This window comes from Pantherophis guttatus, chromosome 2 (assembly GCF_059756535.1).
Source record: "Pantherophis guttatus breed Tessera chromosome 2, ASM5975653v1, whole genome shotgun sequence".
Lineage (NCBI taxonomy): Eukaryota > Metazoa > Chordata > Lepidosauria > Squamata > Colubridae > Pantherophis > Pantherophis guttatus.
Window position 1 is genome coordinate 259937978 of NC_142064.1, and position 26620 is coordinate 259964597.

Here is a 26620-nt window from a genome sequence, read left to right on the forward strand (position 1 = left end):
GCTGAACTTATTTTACAACTTATTTCTCAATCTTGTCAGCATGAAGATGTGTGGACTTCAATTCCCAGAATTCCCCCAAGCCATCATGTCAGCTGAGGAATTCTGGGAGTTGAAGTCACACAGCTTTTAAATCACCATGGCTGAGAAAGATTGCTTTACAAGTTTGCGGTAGGGGGAAAAAAAGTAGGAGGGAGGGTTATGCACAGGTAGTCCTCAAATTACGAGTTCGTTTAGCGACTGTTCAAAGTTACAACATCGCTGAAAAAAGTGACATCACTGAAAGACCATTTTTCACACTTAACGACCGTTGCAGCATCAGGTGATCAAAATTTGGATGCTTGGCAACAGACTCGTATTTATGACGGTTGCAGTGTTCCAGAGTCACCTGATCCCCTTTGGCGAACTTCTGACAAGCAAAGTCAATGGGGAAGCCAGGTCCATTTAAGAACTGTATACTAAGTCAACAGCTGCAGTGATTCATTTGACGACTGTGGCAAGAAAGGGCCTGATGGCTCAGCAGACTAAAAGCATTGTGATTAACACCAGCTTTCTGCAATTACTGTAAGTTCGAATCTCCCCAGGCTCAAGGTTGAGTCAGCCTTCCATCCTTTCTAACTTGGTAAATTGAGGACCCGGTTTGTGGGGGCAATAAGCTGACTTTGTATAAATATACAAAAAGTATGAAGGCTATTGCTTAGCACATTGTAAGCCGCCCTGAGTCTCCGGAGAAGGGCGGCATATAAATCAAATTAAAAAAAAAAAAAGGTCATAAAAATGGGGCAAAATTTGCTTAACAGCTGTCTCGCTTAGCAATGCTATCAAGAGCCTTGATAGCACAGTGGTCTAAGCACCCTGTTATTAACACAGCTGCCTGCAATTACTGCTGGTTCGAATCTCTCCAAGGCTCAAGGTTGACTCAGCCTTCCATCCTTTCTAAGGTAGGTGAAATGAGGACCCAGTTTGTGGGGGCAATAAGCTGACTTTGTATAAATATACAAAAAGTATGAAGGCTATTGCTTAACGCATTGTAAGCCGCCCTGAGTCTCCGGAGAAGGGCGGCATATAAATCAAATTTAATATATATATATATATATATATATATATAAATTTTGGGCTCAATTGTGGTCATACGTTGAGGACTACCTGTATGCTGCTAAAATAAAGAAAAGGAACATATATCCAGTAGATAAACAGTCAAGAAACTGTCCTCTTCCCTCACGAGCTTCCTCACAAGGCAGGAAGAATTTCCAGAGTAGACGATTCATTCATGTGATTAAGTGAGATTAATACACCAGTTTGCTCTAGTGCTTAAGGCACCAGGCTAGAACTGGGAGATTGCGAGTTCTAGTCCTGTTTTAGACATTGAAAGCCAACTGGGTGACTTTGGGCCCTGTCATCCTCTCCCAGCCCAACCCACCTCATAGATTTTTTTTTTATTATGGAAAAAAAAAATAGGAGGAGGAAGGCGTATTAGATATGTCTGCTGCCTTGAGTTATTTATAAAAAGAATCAATAAAATAGATAAAAATTAATTTGTATAAGAGGGGAGTCTCACACTTAGAGGAAGGTACAGAAGAGCATATTCCTCTCACTGCAGTCTATAAATGATTCTTCATCTCTTACACTTTAGCTTTTTTTATTTGTTGAAGAGTGTGTGTTAAGATACAGTTAACAGGGAGGCGTGTATTGTGCCATGTGCCCAACGTGCTTTGCAGCTGCTGCGCCTGTGTTCTCCTCCTGTTCCCACGCTCTTTGTTCTCTCCGTCAGGTGCGGACTGCAGTTGCCCGCGGCGACATCGTATCGGCTGAAATTGCCTCTCGGGAGGCCCGCAACTTCTCCTTCATCAGCCTGGCGGTGGGCATCGCCGCCATGGTCCTGTGCACCATCCTTACAGTGGTGATCATCATTGCCGCTCAGCACCATGACAACGACTGGGACCCCTAGCGACCAATCGGCTCACTTCGGCCTACTCCTGCACCCTGACAAATGGTCACAACCGCCCTGGCAACAGCCACCCCCGGGGATGGTCCTTGGCAACCGCCTCCCCTCCTTCTCCCCTGTCTTCGCCCTTGCCGACGACACTCGGAATGCTTGGCAACCCTTCTCTGCCCACTCTCCGCCCACTCCCATCGTCCTTGGCTGTTGTTGGCCTTGCTAGCCATACCGACTCAGCAAAATGACTTCCAGGTGACGCCATTCAGACGTGCTCCATAAGCTAAGGCTCCTAGCAAAATTGCTTGTCCTCCGCCCGTTCCTTTCCCAGAATACGTTGCTTGCTTCTTTCTTTCCTGAGGAGTAGGCTCCGCCTTCTGTGACCAAGACATAACCATCTTCCTCCCGCTGTGTTTGCATGCCTAGTGCTGCCCTTGTATGGACTGGGGCGCCAGCGCAGTCTTGGTTAAAGCCCTGTCTCTCTGCCCCCATCATTCTTTCCATCGGCTGCTTCCCTTTCTCCATTTTTTGCAATAGCTAGAGGCACCCAGTATTTGGAGAGCCCGATCGGCTGTCCCACCGTTTTATCCGAGGCGAGAAAGGAACCATTGCTTTCAAGCCGAGTGAAACAAATCACCATCTGTAATTAGGAAGGCATATATTTTCATACGCTTTTTGGCGATGTTGCATTTGGTAAGCATGCGAGGTATAATCCACAGCCTGTTTTTTGTTTTTAAGTTCTATTTTGCAGGGCTTAAGCATCGTTCTTTTGATACCTTTCATTTCGCACCACCGTTCTAACATTTCTTCCTTGGAGAAGATTGTGCAAGATTTTTTTTTTTTAAACTCTGTACTAAGTTCAATTTCTTCCCAGCTGGTTCTACATTCTGCAATTCACATTTTACGTTATCCTCACCATTTTCTTAACAGCGGGGCTTAGAGAGTTTCGGTGATTTTTACTCTAGCCAGCCAACTCTTTTTGTTACTGGCTGATATCCAGGGTCAATTAGGCAAGGCACATTACAGTAAACTTCCAACCATGAAAGATAGATAGATAGATAAAGGGGCGTAATAAGAACTGCTAGAACAATTCTTTGACAGTATCAATATTTTGATAGCAGCCAGCACAATAGTGTCAGAAAACATCGCAAGATCTAGCCGATCGAGAAGACAGAAGGGGCGAGGAGGACATGAAAAGTAACTGGAGGAGGAAAGTGGCAGCAAAAGATCCAACTGTCCGTCAGTGGGGGAGGGGTCCAATTCCAGGACCAGGTAATGTCCAACCTAGAGGAAAATCCAGAGAAGGGTTCCAGAGAAGATGCTTTTATAGCATCATTTTCTAAATAAAAGAGTAAATTCTACTCTGAATGTGGTGGCGAGACAATAGGATGGACTACACCCTTACAGATCAAAAAAAGTGGGAATAATATATTTTTTGTTCCCTGGCTTTTAAATATTAACCAGCAAGTAGCGCCAAGGTAGCACATTAGACGACCAGATTTAGACAAAGTTTAAACCCTTATTTGGCTTACCACACTTACTTGTCTGATCATTTATCACCCTAACCTACCTCAGGCTTACTTAAAAAAAAAATATGATCCACAGAACAGCCTAATACAGATAGTCCTCAACTTACGACTTACAAAAAAAAGTTCATAAAATTGAGTTGGTCGTGTGACTGATCTGCTTTATGGCCATGATGAGTAGGGTCCATTACGGTCATAACTTGAGGACTCCTTGTAGCAAGCCAAGAGAAGGGGCGAGCTATTCCGGCTATTGCTACTAACTAGTTTTTCAGGGAGGATTTGGGGAAAATTGCTTAATGCATTGTAAGCCGCCCTGAGTCTCCGGAGAAGGGCGGCATATAAATCAAATTTAAAAAAAAATACTCAAAATTGCAACCCACGCCTATGGTCTGTAATCAAACAATGGTCTGTAATCCACCACTTTTGGGACATGCAAATGGATTCTTGGAGACGTTTTATATGATGCCACTAGAAATGGTGGCAGAATCTTTTACCTTATTTCCGTCTGGAAGTGAATGATATCGATAGGTGATATTTTTTTGGAATACTTTTTTCTATGAATGACCCTGCAGGTAGTAAATTAGCATAGAAGAAAGACCAATACTGTTCTTTTTGAGGTGCCAGTTTATTACATGCACGTAGTTTGATATAAACAGGGGAGAACAATTTACAGAAACAGCTCCTTTAATTTAACAAATGGTACATGAGACAATTGAGACTTTTGACACCACGCCTCATTCTGATTAATAAAAGTAGATCATTTCTAAGTTGCATCGGCCAAAATTGGTTGGCTGGTTTAATGGGCACTCAACATGGTGCGTTTTCAGGGATAAGGCATGGGGAGGCTTCAACATAGAAAAAATTTGCATTCTTTTGTATTTTTAAGGCCTCCTGTCATCTCCAATCTGTGCCAAATCTCGTGTTGTCATACGAACTTCCCATTCATTCCTCCTTTCTCTCCCCCCCCCCACCCTTTCAGTGTTGAACTCTATACTCTTATCTCTGTTTGCAAGTGACATGGTTACAGAATCTCTGTTAATAAAGACATTTGATTGATTCCCGGCATCTGATGTAATTGTATTTACAAGTGGAAGGGTCAATATCCTTTCTCTCACCCCGGTCAATCGTTTCTCACCTCTCCGCACCCCCATTGGCTTACCATCCCCAAGTTCTGCAGTCTCTTAGGAGATGGTTGCTTAGAAACAGCAAAAAGGGATATGTATGGATTTAAAGCGATGGCTGGGCATGTGACAGCCCTCGAAGAGCAAGGAGAGAACTGGAGAAACCTATAATAATAGCAAGAAGGGTGGGAGATTTTGGCTTCGCTCCACCACAGCAGAATCTCTAGCTGAGTAACACACCTGCAAGGTTATGTTTTTTTTTAAAAAAAAATTAAGATTCTGCAATATTCATATTCCTTCCTCGCCTTGCAAGCAAGCACCACTCCCAAAATTCTGCCTATGGCAGTGATGGCTAACCTTTTCGCCATCACGTGCTGAAAGCGGGGGGGGGGCGCACGCATGCCCACACCCATAATTCTATGCACCCCGCCCCCCCGTGCATGTGCCCCCCTGTGCCCCCCCGCTTTTCGCACGCAATGGCACGGTGGACCCAGTAGGCCCGTTTTTCACTCTCCCCAGGCTCCAGAACCTTTCTAGGAGCCTGAGGAGGGTGAAAACGGCCTTCCCCACCCACTCCCCGGAGGCCGGAAACAGCATGCTTCCTGACTCCCAGTGGGCTGGGAAGGCCCGAAAATCAGCTGGCCGGTGCACGCATGCGTGCCGGTGCTGAGCTCACATGCCCATCGATATGGCTCCGCCTGCCACCTGTGGCACCCATGCCATAAGTTCGCCATTACGGGCCTATGGTATAAATGCGCATAAGGTTTACTACTTTTGTTTCCAAGATGCAAGTTTTCAAAATAGCATCCTTCCTTCTCCTTCAAACTGCATGAAGACCATGCTCTTCTAATGGGCCATTTTGCTTAAAAAAAAAAAGGAGTAATTTAATTCAATTTATCTAACTGGGAGGCCCCCAAATCCCCATCAAACATTTAAACCTTATCTGCTCTTTCTGTGATTTTTATCAAAGCAATGTGTTTTCTTGCTAATCTTCACAACTGAAATGGTTAGAAATTTGTCTGGGAAAAAACCCCACACCTCTGCATTAAAATAAAGGCTAATGCTTTGAGGACTGTGGCTTCTATACAAAGTCTCCCATAAAATTCCTCGTTTCTACTTGTGCAGTGTGAACCTAGAGTCACAACGTACTGCACGTAAAGCTTTGAACATGAGTTGTGTAGAGAAGGAATAGGGGAAATGTCATTGATCTTCCCTGACTTAACTTCCAATGGTCTTATAAAAGCAGAGGAAGGCCTTGACAGATTAGGCCTATTTTTTAAAAAAAAAAATCCAGAAGCTCTGAATATTTTGTATTTTTCATTACATATTTTTTATTGGTTCTAGAGCAGGGGTGTCAAACTCAAGGCCCGTGGGCCGCAGCCGACCCGCGATGTGGTCAGATCCTGTCCTAGAAAAGGTAAGGCAGTGCTGGGCCATTTCGTTTTGGCCCAGTCTACCCAATGTGAAGAGGAAACATTGGGTCAGCATGGCTTTGGCTAAGATGCTGAGCTTGTCAATCGAAAGGTCGACAGTTCAGGGGTTCGAATCCCTAGTGCTGCGTAATGGGGTGAGCTCCCGTTACTTGTCCCAGCTTCTGCCAACCTAGCAGTTCGAAAGCGCGTAAAAAATGCAAGTAGAAAAATAGGGGCCACCTTTGGTGGGAAGGTAAAGGGCGTTCCGTGCGTCTTTGGCGTTTAGTCATGCCGGCCGCATGACCACGGAGACGTCTTCGGATAGCGCTGGCTCTTCGGCTTTGAAACGGAGATGAGCACCGCCCCCTAGAGTCAGGAACGACTAGCACATATGCGCGAGGAGAACCTTTACTTTTACCCAGTGCAAAGAGGAAACATGTCAGCAGTTTGGGGAGTGGTGTCAAGCTGGCCACACCCACCCTATTTGGCCACACCCCCGAGGTCAACCACAGCCCTGATGCGGCCCTCAATGAAATTGAGTTTGACACCCCTGTTCTAGAGGAATCAAAACCGTGCCTGGCGTATCTCCACTGGTAGCGAGGCAGTTCGTTCAGTGTACCTTCCTTGCCTTTCCATGATAAAAAGTCCTCCTTGAAATGCCTTCCTTCCTTCTCAGATACAAAGCTTTGCCATCTCAGGAATATATCTGACAATCCACCTTCATGTTATCAATTCCAGGATTCAGTTCCCTTGTATAAACAAAGGTAGTCCTGACTTAATGACCCTAATTGGGACCGACAAGTCTGCTGCTCAGCAAAGCAAGTTGCTAAATGGGAAAATCACACGATCGGGACTGCTTTCTGGCTGGGAAGAGACAAAACTACACGTTTCCCCACCTTCGGATTTTTGTGTGCCTCCTAATGCTTCCTGTCTTGTGCACATTGAAAGCAAAGCCATTGCGCTGCAGTAGGGCTGGGGGTGAGGAGGGAGGGAGGGAGCCATGGGGCTTGCCTGTAGTTAGGAAAATCACTCCATTCTTCCTCCGCTAATTGCAACTCGCTTATTTCTCATGAGGGTTAAAGATGTGCTAATTTTAAAATTAGAGGAACTGGAACGCCAAGGGCCAATGTCATACTTACATAGCAAAGTATGTGTGTGACATTCTGTGATATACAGGTGGTCCTTGACTTACAACATTTCATTTAGTGACCGTTCAAAGAAGTGGTGGGTTTCAAAAATCGTAAAGTGGGGCAAAACTCACTTAACAAATGTTTCACTTAGCAACATAAATTTTGGCCTCCGTTGTGGTCGTAAGTCAAGGACTACCTGTATTCAGTCTTATTTTTTTTCGTCGGTAATAAAATCAGAGTGATAAAGGCAAACGGTGTTCGATTTGGGGCAAAGACACCAAAGTATCATCCTGCCCAGCCATTAAAATTCATAGCAATAGCACTTAGACTTATATACCGCTTCGTGGTGCTTTACAGCCCTCTCTTGAGGGCTTTAAAGAGCCAGCGTATTGCTTCCAACAATCTGGGTCCTTATTTTACAGACCCCAGAAGGATGGAAGGCTGAGTCAACCTTGAGCAGGTCAGGATCGAACTCCTGGCAGTCAGTGGAGTTAGCCTGCAATACTACATTCCAACCACTGCACCATCACAGCTCATAGCGTCAAGCACCAGCTCCTCTTTCCAGTCGCTCACCTGAATCACAAAGAAAATGCAACTCCCAAACCTGACGCGGTCAAACGGTTTTATTCAAGCAAACATTTTCTGCATGGCTTGAGCCAGTCTAGCATCCCGGGCCCGAATCCTCTCAGTAACCCTTTCTAATTCCCGGCGAGCTGCTCGGTTTCCTGGCTCTACTCGCAAAACCCCCTTGAGGTCTTGCGCCGCTCCTTCCAGGTCATTCATCGCATCGTAGGCCAAGCCGCGACGAAACAAGGCCTTGGGGTTGGCCGGTTGGAGCACAAGAGTCTTGGAGCAGTTTTGAGCGGCGTTGGCCGGCTGGTGCAACCGTAGCTGACAGGCCGCCAAGTTGGTGTGAAGCTCCGCCTTGATCTGGTCATAATCTGGGGGTGGAGCAGCCACCACGAGCAAGTGTAAGGCTCTAGCGTAGCGCCTGGCAGCTGCGGCAATGGCTCCCGCCCTGTACAGCTCACTCCCGCGGTCTTTATTGCTGAGGACCAAGTCCCACTTCTCGCTTGCGCTCATCTCCCAAGAGTCTTTGGCCTCCGTGAAGCTCGCCAACTGGACGGTGATGGTGCCGCCCTCGGACAACTTCAGCTCGGCCTGTTCCCCTGCCAGCATGGTTTCCAAACCACGGTCCACCACACCGTCCCATTCGGCATCTCCGCCGCCCAGCTCCACCTCGGCCCACTCGGAGGACGGGTAACTCAAGGGCCCTTTGTGACTGGCCTCGATGAAGACTTGGCAGATGGACCCTTCCTTCGGTTTATCTAAACCTGTCCCGGCCTTGAGGATCAGCTTGACAAAGGTGCCGTCTGGGCAAGGCCAGCAGACCCCTGGCTGGGACTGGATGGGAAGCAGTTGGTTCTCTTTTACCTTGTCCCCAAGATCCTTTTTTTCATCCCCAAAGGAAGCGCCTTGGACGTTTTTGTCACAGATGGGGGTTCTCTGGTCCGGCTTCTTGCCTGCTTCCCGTTCTCCAGCAGTCTGGCTCTTCAGACAAGCTTTCTCTGAGCTTGCCATCCCTTTCTCCTGCAACCTGAGGTGCCACGTCGAGTGATGAGAAAGTCCTGGGTCCCATCAAGAGAGAGAATGGGAGTTATTCTAATGTTGAATTGCTAAGAAGACCTTGGAGAGAATAACAGAATAACAAGAGTTGGAAGCAGGGGTGGGCTTCAAAAATTTTAGCAAGGGGTTCTTTGCCTGGTTGCTGGGTGGGCGTGGCCATGGTGGGTGTCTCCTAGTCAGCCTCCTGCACCACAGCGGGGAGGGCAAAAATGGCCTCCCCAGGCTCCAGAGGCCTTCTGGAGGCCAGAAACAGGGCCGTTCCTGAACTTTCAGTAGGCCTGTTTTTCACCCTTCCCAAGCCTCTGTGCACGCCCTGCACTTACCTGCATCCAAAACGGGCCGCATGGGGACTATCCTGTGAGGTACGGGGCAGAGTGGGCGGGGCCAGCCAGGAGTGGGATTTGGGGGGTTCTCCAAACTGCATAGAATCTTAACTAGAGGTTCTCCCGAACCTCTGCGAACCCCCAGCAGCCCACCCCTGGAAGTTGACAGATAGAAATTGTATTCCCTGCCACCCGACAACAACCTTAATCCTTCTGCGACTCAGTCCTTTGTATCATACTAACTAAACCATAGTTTGTGGAATAAATCAACTGGATTTGTAAAACATACTAATCCAGAAAACATGGTTCGTGAATTGCCAAAGTTACATTTACACAACATTATACCCAAACAAAACAAACCACATTTTAAATTTGTGTAACGTGAGAATCAAACCAAATAGTTTGGTGGCTAGAGGGGTGGATGCAAATCCAGTTGCTTTCCCCCCCCCCCCAAAAAAACCCCATCTTAAGGTAAAGTTTCACTGTATGATGTCAAAACTATAAAACAATTCTTGTCATTTGGTCCATGCCTGTAAAACAGGAATAACAGAAGTTTAAATTCATAACAATTGAAGATTGTTATGAAGATTGAAGAAAAACAAAAATGATTAAGCCTCCGAACAGATTATTTTTTTTAAAAAAACCCTAGCAACGATAAAGAAATCTAGTCTTTATGGGGTTCCCTACTTGTCTTCTCCATTTTATTAAAGCATTTGTCTCTCTGGGGATCTGTTAACATTTGCTGCAGTTTCTCCCAAGCAACCAACTCCCCACCCCCACCCAAAAGATCCTCGAAGCAACACTATCACATTCACCAACAGCTTTGTAATATTGGTATTTAATAGCTAGATTTTAGCTTAGCTTCTCTGTCTTTTCTACATCGTACACACAGACATTTTACACACCCAGTAAAAGACAGTCTCCATTCATCCTCTACCCACTTGCCTTGCATGTGCTTTTCCAACGGATCACTCCTACACCCATAGTACTGAGTGTGTGAAAGTCTGATCAACCCTAAATCCCACCGTCCACCCACCACTAAGATTTACCGTCACATCTCCTTTCTTTTAGGCTTCTTCCTCGGTCCCCATTCTCAGGGCAGGATGGAGAAGACCGCCGTGGCGAGACACGGGGGGTGCAATTTAGCTTCTGGCTCCCTTACGTTCTCTAATTTCATTCCACCTTCCCCCCTTCTTTCTCCCTGAAACGTCATTTCCTCAGCAACCACCTGTCTTAGCAACTATTGTATGTTGAGACTGTCCCTCAAAAGAAGACAGGTTAGAGGCAGGCAGGCAGGCAGGCAAGCAGGAAGAAAAACCTGGAAAAGTAGGGAAACCCTTTCCGGTCCTTCCCTCTCCTCCCTCATTTTGAAGATTCCTCCATCATTTATGGTCTTCTCTTGACCCTAGGCAGCTCCTGACCAAGGGGTCCAGCAACTGAGGTTTAGCAACGACTTTTAAGAGAGCATGGCTCTGAAAGATGAGTTCAAAAAGTCCTTGAGATTCCCATCATTTTGTGATTTGTTTAAATTCGGAGGCATTAACCCTGTCTAACAGACAACAAGTGGTCAAAATAGGAAGCGCTCTATCAAATCCTGTACCTGTTAATAGTGGTGTTCCCCAAGGCAGTGTTTTAGGTCCAACACTCTTCATACTTTACATGAATGACCTTTGCGATCATATTAAAAGCAACTGTGTTCTCTTCGCTGATGATGTTAAACTATTCAACACCACCGACAATGCAACTACCCTTCAAAAAGACCTTGACTATGTGTCAGATTGGTCTAACAAGTGGCAACTTCAAATCTCAACCAACAAATGCTGTCTTGCACATTGGCAAAAAAATCAAAACATAAAATACAAATTAGATGGACATGACCTTGTAGATGACCTTCACTCTGTCAAGGACCTTGGACTACTCATTTCTAAAGATCTAAGTGCCGGAGCCCACTGTAACAACATTGCCAAAAAGGCATTAAGAGTTGTTAACCTAATCTTGCGTAGCTTCTTCTGTGGTAATGTTGTACTACTAACTAGAGCATACAAAACATTTGCTAGACCAATTCTCGAATACAGCTCATCTGTCTGGAACCTGCACTTCATATCGGACATAAATACAATCGAGAGAGTCCAGAGATATTTCACGAGAAGAGTCCTCCATTCCTCTACCCGCAATAAAATACCTTATGCCCACCAGACTTGAAATTTTAGGCTTAAGACAACTTAGAACTACGCCAACTTCGGTCTGACCTAAGCATAGTACATAAAATTATCTGCCACAATGTCCTACCTGTCAATGACTACTTCAGCTTCAACCACAACAATACTTGAGCAAATAATAGATACAAACTCAAGGTAAACCGCTCCAAACTCGATTGCAGAAAATATGACTTCAGTAACAGAGTGGTCAATGCCTGGAATGCACTGCCTGACTCTGTGGTTTCTTCCCCAAAGCCCCAAAACTTTAACCTTAAACTGTCTACTGTTGACCTTACCCCATTCCTAAGAGGTCTGTAAGGGGTGTGCATAAGTGCACCAGCGTGCCTACTGTCCCTGTCTTAATATTCCTTTTTACTTACTCTTTTCATGTATTCAAATTATGTTTATACTTTTACCTGATATTTTATATATGCTTGACAAAATAAATAAATAAAATAAATAAATTGTTATCCAGGAGAAAGGTCTGATGAAGATAACAGAGTAAACTTAAGTAGCTGGTTGATAAGTAAGACGTTAAGGGTTGGGAGTGATCTATGATCTGAACAAGGAGCTTCTTCACAACTTCAATCCATCTTCAGTGATAATCTGTAACTCTTTCAAGGAAATTTCAGCCATCTCTTTTCCTCTATTCTTTTATTTTCTACTCAGCCTTGACAAGAACAGCAATATTTCTAATCCTTCATCTACTCACATCACACCCACAAAGTATATGAATTTCAGCTTCCTGATTGTTGTCTTAAAACAACAGTCAATCTTTATTTTATCCAGGAATAAATAATGGATTCTTACTATCGTATATATCTCTAGGTCTCTATCTCTATCGTCTCTATCTCTATCTCTATCATATCCATCCATCCATATCTATCTATCTATCTATCTATCTATCTATCTATCTATCTATCTATCTATCCCAAAGACAAATTCCTTGTGTGTCCAATCACACTTGGCCAATAAAGAATTCTATTCTATTCTATTCTATTCTATTCTATTCTATTCTATTCTATTCTATTCTATTCTATTCTATTCCATTCCATTCCATTCCATTCCATTCCATTCCATTCCATTCCATTCTATATATCCATCCATCCATCCATCGATCCATCCATCCATCTGAACATTTGTGAACATACAGCAGGTGTGTATACACATAAGTTTATAAATATATTCAAGTAAATATATTGCATAACCCAAACTGGTTAGATCAGTTAATTGATCTTCATTTTTCATAGGGGTGGGACAGCCTTTTCCTAAGCACATTACATTCTCTATTAAATATTTTATTTTTGTTTGTTATCTGTATCGTATCTGCCTGAATATGAAATTAAATAATTTCATGCCATCTTTCCAGACAAACCTTTTCCAAAGCTCAGCTGACAGCTATTCGAAGCTATCTCAGACTGAATGCTGCTTTTGTCCTCTCTCAGATATCAGTTTATTATGTATTGTATTTAGCTGCTTGGAATATTTATGTATTAGAATTTAGTCAAGGCGACTGTAGAATAAAATCAAGACAAATTTGACAGCACGTTATAGGTGTCAATGGTCTTATTATGTGCAATTGGCAGAAAGGTTGGAATATACCGGTAGTCCTTGGTTTACAACTATTCATTTAGCGACTGTTTGAAGTTACAACAACAAAAAAAATATTTAAAGCTGTCACAACATCCCCCCAGTCACATAAACAAAATTCAATCACATGGTAACTGGAATATATTTATAACACCTGCAGCATCCTGAAGTCCTTTGAGCACCATTTGTGACCTTCCTAGCCAGCTTCTAATAGGCAAAATCAGTGGGGGAAGTCAGACCCGTTTAATGACTGTGTGATTCAATTAACCGCAGTGATTTATTTAACAACTGCATAAAATAGGGTGAGACTCACTTAACAACCATCTCACTTAGCGATGCAAATTCTGGTCCCGATTGTGGCTGTAAATCAAGGACTAGCCCAATACTTACCGCCCAAATTGGCCATTTCCTTCCTCCCTAGGCTTCATAATCTTCGTATTTCTCCAGTACAGTTTAGATTTATCTATATTTGAACCATAGAAATCAAATTGGCCTTCCTTCTTTACCATCATCCATTTGAAGTTCACTAAGTACGGTGGATGAAATTGTCCTAATTCTTTTCTCTTTCTCTTTTTGTAAGAGAAAAGTTTTCTAAGCCGCTAAGCCTTCTCTGCTTTCAGCCAGCAAAGTGATTATGCCTGCACATTTCAGACTGGAAGCATTTCAATCTCAATATAATTTCAGCGGTCATCTCTTTCAATCCTTCCCCAATCTTGCCATAATAAATTCACTGTGGATGTTAAACAGAGACAATGTCTCTGTTTGTTTGTTTGTTTATTTATTTATTTATTTTAATTTGATTTATATGCCGCCCTTCTCCGGAGACTCAGGGCGGCTTACAATGTGCTAAGCTAAGCAATAACCTTCATCCTTTTGTATATTTATACAAAGTCAGCTTATTGCCCCCACAACTGGGTCCTCAATTTACCTACCTTAGAAAGGATGGAAGGCTGAGTCAACCTTGACTTTAATGATTTATGTTTAACAAATCTGTTTAATGATGGAAACTAATCAAGGAAGAGAAGCAACCTAGAACTAAGGATTAATTTCCTGACAGTGAGACCAATCAACCAGTTGGAACGCCTTGCCTTCAGAAGTTGTGAGTGCTCCATCACTGGAGATTTTTAAGAAGAGACTGGACAGTTACTTGTCTGGAATGATATAGAGTCTCCTGCTTGTACAGTGGGTTGAACTAGAACAGAGGTCTTCAAACTTGTCAGCTTTAAGACTTGTGGACTTCAGCTCCCAGAATTCTCTAGCCAGCTGCTCTGTCCCCGTCTCACACACGCACACCAGCAGTCGACCAAGAGTTAAAATAAACCAGCAGACAAGAATTTCCTTTGATAACAGAATTGGCAGCAACCCGGTGGCTGCTTGCCAACAGTTTTTTACTTACAAAGGGAGGTTTATCTCCTCCGACCGAAAACATCAAAGTCCACAAAAGCCAAAGAATAGTCAAGTCCAGTCCAAAAAATCAGTCCAAGCAGAGCATATAACAAAGTTCCAGAAATGCAGAATGACTTGCTAGCTTTCAGTTTTTGTCCATCACAAAGCCTGAATGGCCACCACACCCCCTTTTATCCCCTGTGGGGTGTGGTCCAGTGACTCATCTTAATCTCTGGCATGCCTCCTTCTCTGCTGCGTGTGCTTGTCTTTCCGATGCTGTCGGGGATCCAGCCAAGACTTATCTCCGTCGCTGTCTAACTGCGGCTGCTCGGAAATGCCTGGCTCCTGGCCTATCTCTTCTCCTTCAGAAGACACCTGAGGCATTGCCAGAGAGGAGGGTCCTGGAGAGGGAGGCCTTGCCAACTCCTCTCCTTCACTTTCGGAGTCTTCTCCCTCCGATAAGACGGGCTCGGGAGTCGGAGTCATAACACCAGCATAGCTGGCTGGAGAATTCCGGGAGTTGAAGTCCACAAGTCTTAAAGCTGACAGGTTTGAAGACCTCTGGACTAGAAGATCTCCAAGATCCCTCCCAACTCTGTTATTCTGAAATTTTAGTACAATGTGGAAACTATGTGGATTTCTCTCTTATTCTTTTCTTATTATGAGTTACACTGTTTCTCTAGGACAGGGTGTCAAACTCAAGGGTGCTTAGATCTGGCCTGCAGTGGGCCCTGTCTTTGCCCAGCAAAGGACCAGCCCACGGTGCTTCTGCCAGAAAAAACAGAGCCTGGGGAGGAGGCTGCGCGTGGCCTGCCCGGGCTCTGTTTTCGGCCACAAAGGTCTCCTGCAGCCCTCTGCCAGCAAAAATGAAGCTCGGGGAGAGGGCTGGCAGAGGGCTCCAGGAGGCCTTTGTGGCCAAAAATGGAGCCGGGCGGGAGGCCATGCACAGCCCCCCAGGCTCTATTTTTGCTGGCAGAGACCTGCAGAGGCCATCGAGGCCGAAACGGCACCTCGAAGAATGACATCGAGCTGGCCATGCCCATCCCGGCCACACACCCCTAGGTCAAACAACACCCTGATGTGGCCCTTAATTAAATCGAGTTTGACACCCCTGCTGTAGGAGCTTTTTGTCCTACGTTCTGTGGTTTCCATGTTAGAGTATAACTATCAATCAAAACTAGAATAATTAACAAGAGGCTACTGATCAGATGCAACCTTAAGTTAAATAAAGCATTATGTTTCTTCAGTTGTGGTTCGTAAAAGATCTGGATGTTCTAACAGATCACAGGTTGAACATAAACCAACAGTGCAATGCAGTTGCAAAAAAATAAATGCTATTTTGGGATGTATTAACAGGAACAGAAGTGCGGTTCACAGAATAAATAGGCTTTGCATGGAATTTGATATTTGAAGAGTTCTTGTCATATAAAGGAGGGATTAAATTTGCTTTTTTTGGCCACAGAGGGAAGGAATAGAACATGGGTTGTGACTGCAGGGAAGCAGATTCAGGCTGGATACAAGGAAAATCTTCCTGACATAAGACCTGTCAACCAATGGAATATAGTACATCAGTGTTCCTCAACTCAGTTGCTGACTGGGGAATTCTGGGAGTTGAAGTCCACCCATCTGAAAATGGCCAAGATTGAGAAGCACTGTAATAGGTTGCCTCTTGAACTGGTATAGTCACCTTCACTGGAAGCTTTTAAACATCTGTTCAAAATACTTTAGCAAATCTTGTGCTGAACAGTATTTGGAGCAGATGACTTCCAAGGTCCCTTCCATTTCTTTGTTTTTTCCTCAAGTTTTATTTATTTATATAACATTCAATTTTCATCAAACAGTGTGTGTTCTGGGTATAATTATGTTTAAATAGTCACATTTATACATCTTTGTTGTGGTAATGTTAATAATATAAGAATATAATAATTAATATAATAACATTAATACATAACATTTAACCTCCTCATCTTTAGGTCCCTTCTATTTCTGATGCTGATTTTACTCCCCTTCAGCCATATCCTGTGATTTTCCTTGAGTTAAGCTTTCTTGTTTCTGGTTAGCAGGAAACCAAGGTAATTGCATTATTTTATTTATTTTTATTTATTAAATTTCTATACCACCCTACTCCCGAAGGACTCAGGGCGGTGAACAGCCAGGAAATAAAACACATACATAGAAGCTGTCCTCGACATACGGCCACAAGTGAGCACAAATTTTCCGTTGCTAAGCAGGACAGTTGTTAAGTGAGTTTTGCCCCATCTTACGACCTTTCTTCCCACAGTTGTTAAGTGAATCACTGCAGTGGTTAAGTTAGCAACACGGTTGTTAAGTGAATCTGGCTTCCCCTGCTTGTCAGAAGGGTTTTTAAAAGTGATCACATGACCCCGGGACACTCCGACTCTGTAGAAAGAGAAGACAGAACTCTCCTAACATAGAAACTTTTTTTCCAGTCTTAAACTGGGGTGCAATGGCATGAATTCCAGGAAGCAGCAAAATTAAAATCTTGCAGATGAGGTCAAGATTTGTTGTATATGAAGGATGAACTGGTTTCATTCTTCCTTTTTTGCACGCATGGTTTTTGTTTTCTTGCTTTTCAACCCTTATTTTATATTCGTTGTTAGTTTTTAAACTCCTTTTAATTTTTTTTAAAAAATCATATGCATAATTAGCACAACGTTATTAAAGACAAAAGCACCAGGCTGGGCGGGGCTGCTGCCTACAATATTCCAAGTGTGTCATCTCTGGATCTGAAACTGCAAGGATAGTAAAACTACATCTCCCAGAATGCTTCTCTCCATTCTCCACATCTGCTTCCTCCTTTCCTTTTGACAAAGCCATTTCTGACGCACAGAGTAGAAGAGCTTTTCAGGCTGACCGGGCGCCCCGTTTATTCAAGAAGATGGTGTGACTCATAATTGGTGGTAGGTGAAGAGTTGCAAAAGGAAAAGAAAGTGGGCCAGCATTTGCTTTCTGGGAGGGAGGGAGGGAGGGAGGGAGGAGGAGGAGCAGGGGACCCCGGTAGGTGACAGCAGAAAGCTGGCAAGGAATGGGTTTAACCTAAACAGCATTTGAAAATAAAATTCACCAAATTAACTGTACAGTAATGCCCGTATGGTCCAGATCTCAGAGGACATTCCTGATTTTTCACCCCCCTTTCCAATTTAGCCTGCCGTTATGTGGCTAGGAAAATAGCATCGTTCCTGCGCCATGAGGATGTGGGAGAGACCATGTTGGCTTGCAAGAACCGGACAACTCTAGCTGGTGAGACCGAGATACCCTCTCTCCCAATAGCCAGCTTCAGTTACTTGGCAAAGTCTCCTTGGGGGAAAAGGGTTCAAGAAAAAAAAAAAAGGGGGGGGGGGAAAACTAGGCTAGGAGCTGGATGGCCCTGATATATCTCACTGCTGTTTTGTTTTTGTTTTTTCTTTTGCAGGTATCTCCAAAAAGCCAGCAGGGTCTGAATCCACTCCTTGTTCAGGCAGCGAAAAATATCCTCATGCAGCTATTTCGGAAGTCAGAACCCAGGAACCAAACTCCTGATGAAATAAAATAGGAAGGACGGCAGAGTGGAAAATGACGGTTTGTTTGACAAAATCCTGCAGGAAGTGAACAGACCTGAGCATCCCTTATTCTGCCCTCCTCTCGTTGTTCCGCTATGAAAATAAATTTAAATAAAAGAAGCGTTTCATGCATTTTTTTTAAAAAAAGAGTGAGCATTTAACAAAAGGTGATTTGGGCGCTGATGAGGGGGGTGATCTTGCAATGTAGAATTCACATTGATTTCTTTTTGACAGTAATAGGAAGCAATCTGAGATTGGTAGTTTCAGAGATAAGATTTAGAGCCTATAGTACAGTGGACTAAAGTACTGTTATTAACATCTGCTGCTTACAATTACTGCAAGTTCAAATCTCACCAAGCTCAAGGTTGACTCAGCCTTCCATCCTTTCAAAGGTAGGTAAAATGAGGACCCAGATTGTGGGGGCAATAAGCTGACTTGTATAAATATACAAAAGTATGAAGGCTATTGCTTAACGCATTGTAAGCCGCCATGAGTCTCCGGAGAAGGGTAGCATATAAATTAAAGCAAAAAAAAAAAAAAAAAAAAGGTTTGGCAAATTGCAGTGATGGAATGGAAACACAATACACTACCTCAGTTTCTCTCCCTCAGAAAATTAAAAAAATTGTTAGGGTTCTTGCAAAAAAAAAAAAAAAAAAAAAGAATTACAAGTTTAAGAGATTTACTTTCTTATTTAATAAAGCTCAAGATTTACCAAGCAGGCTTGATGAAAAATAGAAGCGGACTGACATATACAAGATTCTTAAAGTTTTCATATTCGTTTTTGTTTTAAAGATTTTAAATGCTGTTACAATCAATTTAATCTACATTATAGCATACATTTAGGCTATTTTTGTTATTTATTTTACTTATTTAATAACCTGTTATTTACTAATAGCATATTGTCCTTTTTTTACATATAGACACACCCATACATACATACACAGTATAGTCCTCTATCACTTTAATGCCCCAGGACAAAGAGAAAAAAAAAAGAACAAAAAACCATTACAACAAAATTCTCCTTTAACAGTTTTGTTGCAATTTTGTCATAACTGCCGTCATACGTATGACATATTTGGTCATACTGTTTTCTTTTTAACGTATTTTGCTAAACAGTGCTTGACGTGTTGTTTTCCATTCAAAAATCCTCGGTTACTAGGCAGATCTTTCCTTTTAAAATGTTCCTTTTTAAATGCTTAAGAAAAAGAAAAAGCTGTTTCTTATTGCTCTGGGGTCAAGATCTTAATAATGTACAGTAATCATTCACCATCCCACCTACTCAGCACCTGAGGAAAGTAAGTAAATAGATCAATACGGTTAAAACAATATGAGAAATTGAAGAAGCTGCTTGGATGAGAAGCGAAATGTCTTCAAACTAAAACCAGAAAGTCCAGTTGCCTCTTGAAAAAGCACCTTTGGGATAAATATGAGAAACTGTTTATATTTTTTCCTGTTAGGCAATATATGCTCACCCACTATACCCCATTTTAAAAAATTCATATATATATAATAAAATACAGTCTCCTGCTAAAGAAAATTGTTACATAAATATAGAAGAAAGGCCTATACAGGAGCCAGGAAAAAGGTAGCAAAGATTTCATTATATAAAAAGATGGAAGAGTGATAGCTAAGATTTAAACCTTGAAGTCTCACGTATAGACACAATGGAGTCCTGTATCCTGCAGTTGCTGATCTTCGGCATACGTAACACTTAATTTGTTTAAAATATTGTATTAACTGAGCCCTTCAAGGTTCTGCTGTGAGCCAGATACTGAGATGGTTGCAGTGTCCGTGTGGTCAGGCACTTGGCAACCAGGATGTATATACAATCATTACAGCAATCCAGGGGTCACCTGTGACCTTCCCAGCCAGCTTTCAACAAGCAAAGTCAATGGGGGGCAACTGATTTTGCTTAATGACCACAAGCTTAACAACAGCAGCGAGTTGCTTAACAACCTTGGCAAAAAAGGTCATAAAATAGGGTGCGACTCACTTAACAACCATCTCACTTAGCAATGAAAAGGTTGGTCCTGATTGTGATTGCAAGTTGAGGACTACCTGTACTTATTCTTTAAGTACAGATCTAAATCTGCCATTTCCTCCCTCCCTAGAATTAACCTTTTTATTCAATCACTCAATCAGAACAGAGTTGGAAGGGACCTTGGAGGTCTTCTAGTCCAGCCCCCTGCTAAATCATTTCAGACAAGTGACTGTCCAGTCTCTCCTTAAAAACCTCCAGTGATGAAGCATCTATAACTTCTGAAGGCAAGCTATTCCATTGGTTAATTGTCCTCACTGTTAGGAAGTTTCTCCTTAATTCCAGGCTGCTTCTCTCCTTGGTTAGATTCCATCCATTGTTTCTTGTCCTGCCTACAGGTGCATTGACAAATACATAAATACTCTTTGTGGTAACCTCTCAAATACTGGAATATTGCTATCATGTCACCCCTAGTCCTTCTTTTCTCTAGACTGGCCATACCCAGTTCCTGCAACCGTTCTTCATATATATGTTTTAGTGTCTAGGCCTTTAATCATCTTAGTTGCTCTTTGTACTTTTTCCAGAGTCTCAACATCTTTTTTGTAATGTGGTGTCCAAAACTAATGAGGTGCAGCCTTACTAAGGCTTTATAAAACGGTACTAATACTTCACGTGATTTTGATTCTATGCCCGTTTATACAACCAAGGATTGTATTCCTCCAGCATGCTAGCTTTAATCTGTTTTTGAGCACCTTGAAATCAAAATGGCCTTTCTTGCTTCTTGACCATTAGGTTGAAATTCACTAAGTACAATGGATGGTGTGGCCCCAATACTTTTCTCTTTTTTCTTTTTATAACTCTAAGCCTTCTCTGCTTTCAGCCAATAAAGTGATTATGCCTGCACATTTCAGACTGGAAGCATTTCAACCTCAATATAATTTCAGCGGTCATCTCTTCCAATCCTTCCCTAATCCTTCCTTAATAGATTCACTGCAGAGTTAAACAGGGACAGTGTCAAAACTATGCGGGGATTACTGTCAGCTTTCCTTTCTTATTGTGAGTCACTCTGTTTCTCCAGAGCTTCTCGTCCTATATGCTATGGTTTCTATGCGAAGAGTACAAATATCAAACCACCCTAGAATAATTAGCAAGCAAGACTTATGATCAGATCAGGGTGGATTTGATTTAAATTGAGTTGATTTAAATCACAATTTAAATCATGATTTAAATCACTAGTAAAAAGGCTTGATTTAAATTAATTCGATTTAAATCATAATTTTTAAAGAGCAACTGTCATCTCTGCTACTCCTTTGACCCGCTGTTGACTCACCGATAGTCCCAGTGTTGCAGAATATACAGCCTCATGCTACATAACTAAGCTCCATTTCATGCTGAATAAACTAAATTATTTATGTATCTTAAATAGAAAACTATCTTACAATAGATTTTTACCCCAAGTTTTTTATTAAAATAAATTCGATAAAAATCAAAAAAATCCGATTTAAATCAAAAAAATCTGATTTTTTTTATTTTTTTTAAAAAAATCATTGATTTTTATCCACCCTGGATCAGATGCAATCTTACGTTAAGGCATTACGTTTCCTCAATTATGGTTCGTAAAAGATCCGGATGTTCTAATACATCGCAAGTTGAACATGCACCAACAGTGTCGTGCAGTTGTAAAAAGGTAAATGTTATTTGGGGATGTATTAATAGGAACAGAAGTGCAGTTCCCAGAAATAAATAGACTTTGCATTGATGACTGTGTGACAAAGCAGACTTCAGATATTTGGAGTTGTTGTTATATAAAGGAGGGACTAAATTTGCTTTTTTTTTTGGCCACACAGGGCAGGAGTAGAACATGGGTTGGGCCTGCAGGGAAGCAGATTCAGGTTGGAAGAATTTCTTGACAGTAACATCTATCAACCAACAGAATACAGTAGATTGCCCCTTGAACTGGTAATAGTCACCTTCACTGGAAGCTTTTAAACATCTGTTCAAAATGCTTTAGTTTAGCAGATCTTGCACTGAATGGTATTAGGAACAGATGACCTCCAAAGTCCCTTCCATTTCTGATGCTTCTGATTTTACTCCCCTTCAACCATGCTCCATAATTTTCCTTGGATTAAGCATTCTTCATTATCATGTAACCAAGGTTAACTGGGGATTCCATATTAAAATCTCTGCTAGCTGGAAATGGCAACCCACCCAGGTTTAGAGGACACTTTTAGCTCGAGAGGAGCCTCGGATCACTGTTAAAATTTTGCGTGATTCTGAAAGAGATTGGAGAAGACACTTAGTTGCCTTAATTTGCTCCATGTAGTATATATGCTTTCTGGCAGAGAAAAGTAAGAGTAGATCAGGGGTGCCAAAATTTCAACTCACTGAACCCTTTATGAAATTTCATATTGTTCATCATCCCAACATTATATGAAAATAATTCAATAAATACCATTTTAACTAAATGTACTATGAAAACGATTACTACCACTGCTAATAATGATGGTTAGTCTCATCAACCCTTGTAGATGGAGGAAAGAAAAGAAATCCAGAAATATGGCATAAATTTTCCCGAACGCCATCACTCTGCTAAAACAAATAATTCCCTCAACACTGTCAAACTATTTACTAAGGCTGCACTACTATTAATCTTCTCATCGTTCCCATCACCCATCTCCTTCCACTTATTTATTTATTATTTATTTATTGGTTCGATTTATATGCCGCCCTTCTCCGGAGACTCAGGGCGGCTTACAATGCGTTAAGCAATAGCCTTCATACTTTTGTATATACTTGCTCAGTAGGGTTTTCGGGCCCCCCTAAGCGGTGTTCTTTTTTATACAAAATCAGCTTATTGCCCCCACAATCTGGGTCCTCACTTATGACTGTATGACTGTAATTTTGTTGCTTGTATCCTTACGATTTATATTGATATTGTTTCCTGATTGCTTATTTGTACCCTATGGCTATCGTTAAGTGTTGTACCTTATGATTCTTGATGAACATATCTTTTATGTACACTGAGAGCATATGCACCAAGACAAATTCCTTGTGTGTCCAATCACACTTGGCCAATAAAATATTTTATTCTATTCTAAATACACACACAAACTACATTATCTAGAGAGAAAGATCTCTAGAAAGAGAAAGCCAGAACATTAATAACACATAATTTTTTTCCCCAGTCTTAAACTGAATTCCAGGAAGGAGCAAAATTAAAACCTTATATATGAGATTAATATCTGTTGTACTTGAAGAACAGGCTTCATTCTTTCTTTTCGCACCTTTGGCTCTTCCTTTGGTTTCTTTATATTAGTTGTTAGTTTTTAATCTCCTTTTAAAAAAAATTAACTACACACTCACTCACTCACGCAGACGATACGATTAAAGATTAGCAGCACTAATCTGGGCGGCTGCTGCTGCATACACTAATCAAAGCTTGCCGTCTTCGGATTCAGAAGCTGCAGGGATAATAAAACTACATCTCCCACAATGCTTCTCTCTTAACCTTCGCGTCTGCTTCCTCCCTATACCTATTGACAAAGCTATTTCTGCCGCACGAAGTGGAGCTCTCCAGGCTGACCGGCTCCCCATTTCTTCAAATAGATGGCGTGACGCATAATTGGTGGTAGGTAAAAGGGTTGCAGAAAAGAAAAGCAAGCAAGCAAGCAAGCCATCACTTTGGGGTTGGGGAGGGAGCCTGGCAGGTGAAAGCAGAAAGCTGGGAAGATGAATCTCTAAGGCTGGAAGGAACAACAGGAGGTTTAACTCAAACAGCATCTAGAGATCAGATTCCCCCCCCCCAAATAAATACACAGAGGTGTCCCTATAGTCCAGATCTTGGAGGATATTCTTGATTTCTTTTTTTTTCCTTTCCAATTTCAGCCTGTCGCTATGCGGCTAGCAGAATAGCATCGCTCCTGCGCCAAAGGGATCTGGCCGAGAGCATGTTGGCTTCCAAGAACAGGGCATGACAAACTGGTAAGACAGAGATACCCCGCTTTCCAATGGCCAGCCAAGTTTCCTTAAGGGGAAAAGGGTTGGGAATAGTAGGAAATGCAGGAGAGATATTAAAAATGGTGTGAATGGGTTTTAATGTCTTTAATGTTTTTAATTTTAAGTGTTTTTAGAGTGATTTTTTGAGTGTATTGTGAGCCGCCCTGGGTCTTCGGAGAGGGACGGCATATAAATTGAATGAATGAATGAATGAATGAATGAATGAATGAATGAATGGATAGATAGATAGATAGATAGATAGATAGATAGATAGAAAGAAAGAAAGAAAGAAAGAAAGAAAGAAAGAAAGAAAGAAAGAAAGAAAGAAAAGGCTATGCTAGGAGCAGGATGGCCCCGATGTATCTCACTGCCGTCTTTTCTTGTAGGCATCCCCAAAAAGCCAGCAGGGTCTCCATCCGTTCCTGACTCAGCCAGCGAAAAATATCCTCCTGCGGCTACTTCCAAAGATGGGACTCAGGAACCAAAGTCTTGATGAAATAAAATAAAAAAGGACAGGAAAGCAGAAAATGACGGTTTGTTTGACAAAATCCTGCGGATGCGGGAAGTGAACAGACCTGAGAATCTCTTATTCTGTCCTCCTCTCGTTGTTCCATTATGAAAATAAACTTAAATAAAGAAGTGTTTCATGCGTTTAAAAGAAAGAGTGAGTGTTTAACAAAAGGTGATTTGGCGGCTGATGAGGGGGTGAGTGTGATCTTGCAATATAGAATTCACATCGATTCCTTTTTGACAGTAATACGGAGCAATCTGAGATTGGGGTGTACAGAGATTTCATTGGGCAAATTGTGGTAATGGAATGGAATACAGTATTGTACATTTTGTCTCCCTCAGAAGAGAAAAAAGTTCTGACTTGCATAAAAGAATCACAAGTTTAAGGGATCTACTTTGTTATTTAATAAAACTTGAGATTTACCAAGCAGGTTTGATGAAAAATATTGGGGACTGAAATTACTACAGTTTCTTAAAGTTTTTATATTCAGATTTGTTATAAGTACTGCTTTATACTGTTATAGTGAATTTTGTCTTTATGAAGCAAACAAAAATTTATTTTTTGTTACTTGTTATTTAATAATCTGTTATAAATAGCATATTGTTATTTTTACATTTACAAATACCCATGAACATACATTCCTCTATTTAATGCAACAAGGGTTTGTTGCCTTTTTGTCATAAACCTTTACTGTGTTTTTAAAATATTTTCCAGAGCTTTAGTTTTTAATTATGCTTTTTCTCATTGTTGTGGGATCAAATGCTTAGTAATATATAGTAATCATTCAACATCCCACCTACTCAGCACCTGACAAAAGGAAGTAAATATATAAATATGGCTGCAACAAACTGAGAAACTATCTTTCCTGTAAGGCAATACATGTTCACCCACTATAAAATCATGTATCTACAATAAAATAGTTTCCAACTAAAGAAGCTTGTTACATAAATGCAGGACAAATACTGTACAGTATTGCAACCAGGAAAAGGATAGCAAAAACTTCATTCATAAAAAGATGGAAGAAAAATATCTAAGACCCATACAGACACGGAAGGATCCCTGTATTCTGCAGCTGCTGATTTTCTGCATAGATACCATTTCTAATTTGCTTTAAACAATTTTAAAACACAGTTTTATCTAACTGTGCTGAACTCATGAAGGTTCTGTTATTAGCCAGACACTGAATACTAAGAGTTGGGTATTTTAAAAAAATCAAGTTTTAACCTTCACAACGGCTGATAATTTTAGAAATGAGCAAAAATTTTTTTTAGACTTTTTAATATATATATAATGCCTGGAAGGAATCTGTGGTTTGAATGACCCACAAACCAGCCACATCATGGTTTTTTTTCAAGATTTATGAAGAAATATGAAAGAGTCTCCTTGGATGAACTATTTTAAGGAACAGCAACATTGAATTGGCTGGAATCTTAATTAAAGGCTGCAAATTTGTTGCATTTTTGAATGCTTGTGCATGTGATGGCAGATAGATTCATTTTACGCCTTCCATTATTTTGTGCAATCCAAGGTGGAGTGAAAGGATAAAAAAAACTAAATTTCTTCCTCAGGGAGAAAAAAAGTCTAGTTGCCTTTTGAAAAAGCACCTTTGAGACAACTATGACCTGGATGACTGAGAATATCCACAAACATTTTACCCATCCTTATCTATAAAATTAGATTTTGCAACTGTACAAAAGTGGGTCTATAACGATTAGTTTTTTATTCTCAGAAAGCTCATTCGCTGTAAATCTGAGGTTTGGTTACAGTACTGAATGGATTGAAATTAAGAAATAATGCTAATTCATTCAGTTTTATAGATAAGAATATTCAAACTATTGATTTCCTCAGAATGACCACTAGTAGAATGTATACTTTTTGAACGGCACGATTTTTTAAAAAGATAACCCATTTAAAAAGGCAGCCCATTCAACACCGTAAAAAAAATCTTAATGTGAAAACAAAAAAACTACAATTCCCAGGAGCACAGCGAACGAAGCAAGAGGACGCATGCGCTGCTCATCAGCGTTTTTTTAAAAAAAAGGGTTTTCGTACGCATGCGCTTGTCACGTTTAAATACTCCAACGCACGTGGTCGGGATAGGGCTTACCTGGTTCCCCCACCCTCACAGAATTCCTTGGCGCACAGCGAAGCAAGATCCGTCCGTCGTGCTTAAGAATTCAACGCATGACGAGAAGCGCCTAGCCACCCGTCGGGCCTACGCACGCGCACTTCCGTCCAACGTTTGACAACCCCCCCCCTTATAAACTGCCCGCCTCGAGGCGCTCGTTTGCCGCATGACGGGACCTACGCATGCGCGCTTCTTTTCCCAT

The 26620-nt window shown here is 41.7% G+C and overlaps 2 protein-coding genes and 2 long non-coding RNA genes across 6 annotated transcripts in view; 3 read left to right on the plus strand and 1 right to left on the minus strand.

Moving 5' to 3' along the window:
• PRRT1 (proline rich transmembrane protein 1) overlaps window positions 1–4516 on the plus strand; it is a 43130-nt gene extending 38614 nt beyond the window's left edge. Inside the window, exon 4 of the mRNA XM_034421463.3 lies at window positions 1769–4516. Within this exon, the coding sequence (XP_034277354.1) occupies window positions 1769–1945 (177 nt within the window). The 3' untranslated portion in view covers window positions 1946–4516. The remainder of the gene's footprint in view (window positions 1–1768) is intronic.
• On the minus strand, window positions 4066–26611 carry FKBPL (FKBP prolyl isomerase like). 3 transcript variants are annotated; one of them, XM_034421456.3, is made up of 2 exons: window positions 26398–26611; window positions 4066–8750 (listed from the first exon to the last, which is right to left on the minus strand). In XM_034421456.3, exon 2 carries the CDS (start codon window positions 8701–8703, stop codon window positions 7750–7752), a length of 954 nt encoding a protein of 317 aa, XP_034277347.2. In that variant the 5' UTR covers window positions 8704–8750; window positions 26398–26611; the 3' UTR covers window positions 4066–7749. The 3 variants fall into 3 exon arrangements, with proteins under 3 accessions (XP_034277347.2, XP_087740069.1, XP_034277346.2); XM_087883943.1 differs by lacking the exon at window positions 26398–26611 and adding an exon at window positions 23147–23167 and having other exon boundaries at window positions 7728–8750; XM_034421455.3 differs by lacking the exon at window positions 26398–26611 and adding an exon at window positions 10121–10389 and having other exon boundaries at window positions 7728–8750.
• On the plus strand, window positions 17038–17925 carry LOC117667851 (uncharacterized). The gene is made up of 3 exons (XR_004592155.3): window positions 17038–17166; window positions 17411–17506; window positions 17679–17925. It is a non-coding gene; the product is annotated as an uncharacterized LOC117667851 (long non-coding RNA).
• LOC117667852 (uncharacterized) lies at window positions 23288–24421 on the plus strand. Its single transcript, XR_004592156.3, has 3 exons — window positions 23288–23411; window positions 23669–23764; window positions 24166–24421. It is a non-coding gene; the product is annotated as an uncharacterized LOC117667852 (long non-coding RNA).
• Window positions 26612–26620: the final 9 nt, after the last annotated feature.

Coding starts and splice junctions, on each gene's coding strand:
- FKBPL (XM_034421456.3), bottom strand. CDS start 8,703: ATGGCAAGCTCAGAGAAAGCTTGTCTGAAGAGCCAGACTGCTGGAGAA.